Source organism: Eubalaena glacialis, chromosome X (assembly GCF_028564815.1).
Source record: "Eubalaena glacialis isolate mEubGla1 chromosome X, mEubGla1.1.hap2.+ XY, whole genome shotgun sequence".
Classification (NCBI taxonomy): Eukaryota; Metazoa; Chordata; class Mammalia; order Artiodactyla; family Balaenidae; genus Eubalaena; species Eubalaena glacialis.
In genome coordinates, this window is record NC_083736.1 from 27,911,329 (window position 1) to 27,915,332 (window position 4,004).

The window sequence follows — 4,004 nt, forward strand, 5'->3', positions numbered from 1 at the left end:
TGAAGGGCCACCCCAACTCCAGAGCCTGAGATGCCTGAGGCCTCTGTAGAAACCTCTTCTGTTCTCCTCATTCCCTCACAGAGATTGTTCCCAACCCGCCCCCAGAAACTTGCTCACCAGTTTCTATCTCAGAGTGGGCCTCCTCAAGGAAGCTGAATTAAGTCAAGTAGCCATCATATGGGCAGGGCACTGCTGTGGAGCAGGGTTGGCAAACTTCTTTTGTGGAAGGAGAGATGGTGCTTTTGGCTTTGGTGGACCACATGTTGTCCGTCGCATTTAGCGGCTCTGCCTTTCTAGTGTGAGAGCAGCCAGAGACAATACATGAATGAATGGGTGTGGCTGTGCTCCAGTAAGGCCTTACTTTATGGACCCTGAATTTGAATATCATAATTATCATATCACAAAATATTCTTATTTTTATTTTAAAATGGCTGACAAGATTCTTAGCTCATGGGAGTTCAAAGGATGTAACTGGATTTATTGTGGTAATCGTTTCATAATATGCAAATAGCAAATCATGTTGTACACGTGAAACACGTTATATGCAGATTACACCTTCATGAAAGAAACAGGTGGCAGGCTAGATTTGGCCAATGAGTCATCATTTGCCAATCCCTGAGCTAGAGGAATGGCGTAGACAGTAGGCGCTCGTGAAGCTACCATTCCAGTGCATGAATTTACAGAATTTGATGTCATGGGACCCTAGAGCTTGTAAGAGGATAAAGAAGACCCCCTTCCTAGCTCCAGAAGGGTCAAGAGGGCATGTAGAAAAGGCAGGGAAAAAGGGAAAAAGAAGATTCATAATTTCTTTTGAAGCTTAGTACCAACAAGAAAATCAAACACGGCAAAATAAAGCAGTAGTTTAATATTCACTGTGTGATATTTTCCATTTAGAAAACTTCATCTCCCCCAGTAAACAGAATTACATTTGAGTGGCAGTATTTGTGGCTGTGGCTAAGTAATCATTACACATAAAAAACACAATTGCAATTTGCTACTGTTTTAATCTTTATAAAGAATATATCTTTAAATGATCTGGTACAGGATAGGGAAGATAGATATAAACATATCTTAAAGACTGTTTGAACCTGTCTTTATACCCAAATAGAGCAGCCTTCCACAGTCCATTTCCCTCCAGGAGAAACAACTTGGAGGAATTTACTTGGGTGACAAACATATTCTTAACTCCTTCCCCTGAAACCTTTGGCTTTTAGTTTTGCCATGGTGTACATTCTTATTTGGTTTGTCTTTTTTCTTTTCTATATTCCCTTAAATGAATCTCTTTTCTGATCATTTTTATTTTTGCTTTGTTGCTATACAACCCTTGCTTTGAAGTCATTATAGCTCCTCTCCCCACCTTCCTTCACGTGTAATATTACGAGATTTCCTCTTAATCCATACCTGACCTCCAGCCAACCTTTACTTATCTAGCTCTCGACAACCCCTTCCTGCGCATTGTCAGAATAAGTGAATAATTGTTGCTTAGGTTTTGAGTAGTTGAGAAAGAGGAACAGAAGCATCCTTTCTATGGATTCACGTTACTATACTGAGAAATATGGAGACTCGGAGTGCTGATTTCAGGAGTGCTGACTTCAGTTGACACCAACTGTAAAAGGCTGTTAATGACTATATCCCTGGCTTTTGAGGTCTCCAGGTTCTTCTCTCTAGAGACTTGAATACTAATTTGGTCCACACTTGTCATGATGAGTTCAGATGCCAGAATCTGGGTAGGAGAACTGTCATGAAGCACAGTGTCCATAATGTACTGCTTGTATAACTCTACCACCTTCTGCTCCAGGTATTCGTTCAGCACTGCATTCGAAATAGGCTTCTGCATTTGCAGGCTGCTTTTCTCTTTGATGCTGGTTATTCTCCAGTAGGATGAATACCGCTGGATAGGTTTGGGTGGGAAGTCGCTGGGCTGAGTGGAAATGGAATCCTCCATGGACAAAGGAATCTCAGACGATTTCAGCAAAGGGCCATGTTCAAAACTGCTCTCAGAGGGAAAATCTGTTGTCACTGAATTAATGGCCATCACCTGGCCCCCTGCAATATGTAAGTCATTGTAATTCTTGCAGATACTCTTGCAGGAAGGTGGAACCAAGTAGGTCTCTCTGCCGGGGTCTCTATATAGTTCAACTGCGGCCAAGTTTGGGCTTTCAAACACGGGATTGGGGTTTGTCTGCAACACTGTGATTCTCGGATTTCTACTGTGTTGGCTCTCTCTTGAATGCACTGAAGAAATAAACTTGCCTGAGGATTTGCATCTCACATAGAGACTTCGGACTTGTGTTTCATCCACGGAGGAATAGGAAAGAGTAGCAGCAGCTGTGGCTTCTCTCTCCTCTTCCTTTTCCTCAGCCACCTGCTCATTATAAGATGTACAGCTCCACTGGATGTCACTCCGGTAAGCAAGTCCACTGAGATACCCTTCTGACAGCATTCTGGAAAGGGAGTTAGTAACAATGGGGGAAAAGAAGACTGGAGTTTTATAAATTGGCAGTTGTTCTATCAAAAAAAGTAAAGGACAATAAATAAGTTCATTTCATTCATTCCCCAAGCTAGTACTCATTCTGTGCCTGCTGTGTGCCAGGGCCATGGCATGTGTTGGAAGTATAAAGATGAAATGGGCGCAGTTCCACCCTTCAAGAAGTTTCTCATTAACAACCTGGGGCGAAGGAGGAGAAATGACAGGGTATGTTTCAGAGAAGGTGACATTTCAGCTAAACTGAAGGCTAGGAGTTCCATCCCTAGGCACAGAGTTATAAGAGAATGTGGTGACAAGGCCTGTTTGGCATATATAAGACACAGCATAAGCAGAAAGGACTGGGGAAATAGGCTGGAATTGGGTCCTGAAGGGCCTTGGGAGTCGGGCAAGGGCATTTGCCTTCTGCCCCGAAGGAAATGGAGAGTGATTGAGAAGCTGCAAACTGGGGAAGCAGCATAGCTAGTGATTTATGAAAAAATGAGGAAATTTGTGGCAGATTCTACTGAAAATAAAAGCTATATCTTACTTATCATTGTACTTTGTCCCTGGGAGCTAGCACCGTTGTCTGCATTTAGGAGGGAATCAAAAGATACTTAACTTGAATTAAATAATTAACAGCACTCGCATGGTATGAAATTAATTCACCATCAACCCGTCATGAAGGACCATGAAGCCTCGTCTACCTTTGCTGCCCAGGATGGCTTTCTTGCTCTATCCCTCCCAGTTTTTACGATATGTCCTGGAAACGTCCCTGTGTCCGACTGACGTTTTTACCTCTACCCTAGTTACTAAGGAGCTTTCCTGACTGTGAGCTTTTCCTCCACCTGTGCCACCCCTCCACCTTCAGCAGTTGTCACTGGATTCTGGGGTGGCTAGAATAGGCTAGAAGCCAGCAGCTGCATTTTCTAAAAAAGGAACGTGCTGGTACTCCTGGCAATGGAGCAGTAGACGAAAGCAAAGAGAACTGGTCCTCTTCGGCCCCGAGGGCTGGGCTTCGAAAACAGACCCGTCAACTTGAGCCTGAAATTGACAAGTCAAATTGGAAAAGGATTACTTTAATCCTAAGGATCCTCTTTTTTTTTTTAAATTTTAGCCTCTCTTTTATAGTCATGTAGTTATTCCCCAAGTAAACTTTTTCATTGTATAAAGTTAATATTATTAATGCAGTATAATTAGTATAATTGTTTCGATTGTGTAAGGGTAATATTTTCAGTGTTTATTTCTTTTTGGGGAACTATTCCAAGATATATTGAGCAAATTTATCAATTATTTAAATGTTTACTCCATTCCAGGCACTGTCACGTACCATGAAGATACAAAGTTAAAGGTCTTCAACACATCCGTGAAGTAATTTTTGTATGCTGGACACACTTATAAGGGTAAGAAAATGTTCTTTCCTGAAAAAGCTTTTTAAATGCGGTTCTGCTCTCAACAAACTGAGCATCCAGGCGAAAAGGCAAATCTTCTATACATGAGAAAATAGTTAACAGAGCAAGAAAGTTTATCATAAAGGCTT

General features: G+C 41.9%; 1 protein-coding gene across 1 annotated transcript; it reads right to left on the minus strand.

Annotated features, from left to right (window-relative positions):
• Positions 1-1,525: 1,525 nt before the first annotated feature.
• On the minus strand, positions 1,526-2,443 carry TASL (TLR adaptor interacting with endolysosomal SLC15A4). The gene has a single exon (XM_061179343.1). The coding sequence runs from the start codon at positions 2,441-2,443 to the stop codon at positions 1,526-1,528; it is 918 nt and encodes a 305-aa protein (XP_061035326.1).
• Between the last annotated feature and the right edge of the window lie 1,561 nt (positions 2,444-4,004).

What these genes read in the sequence shown, in the direction of transcription:
- TASL (XM_061179343.1), bottom strand. Translation starts at nt 2,443, where the DNA reads ATGCTGTCAGAAGGGTATCTCAGTGGACTTGCTTACCGGAGTGACATC.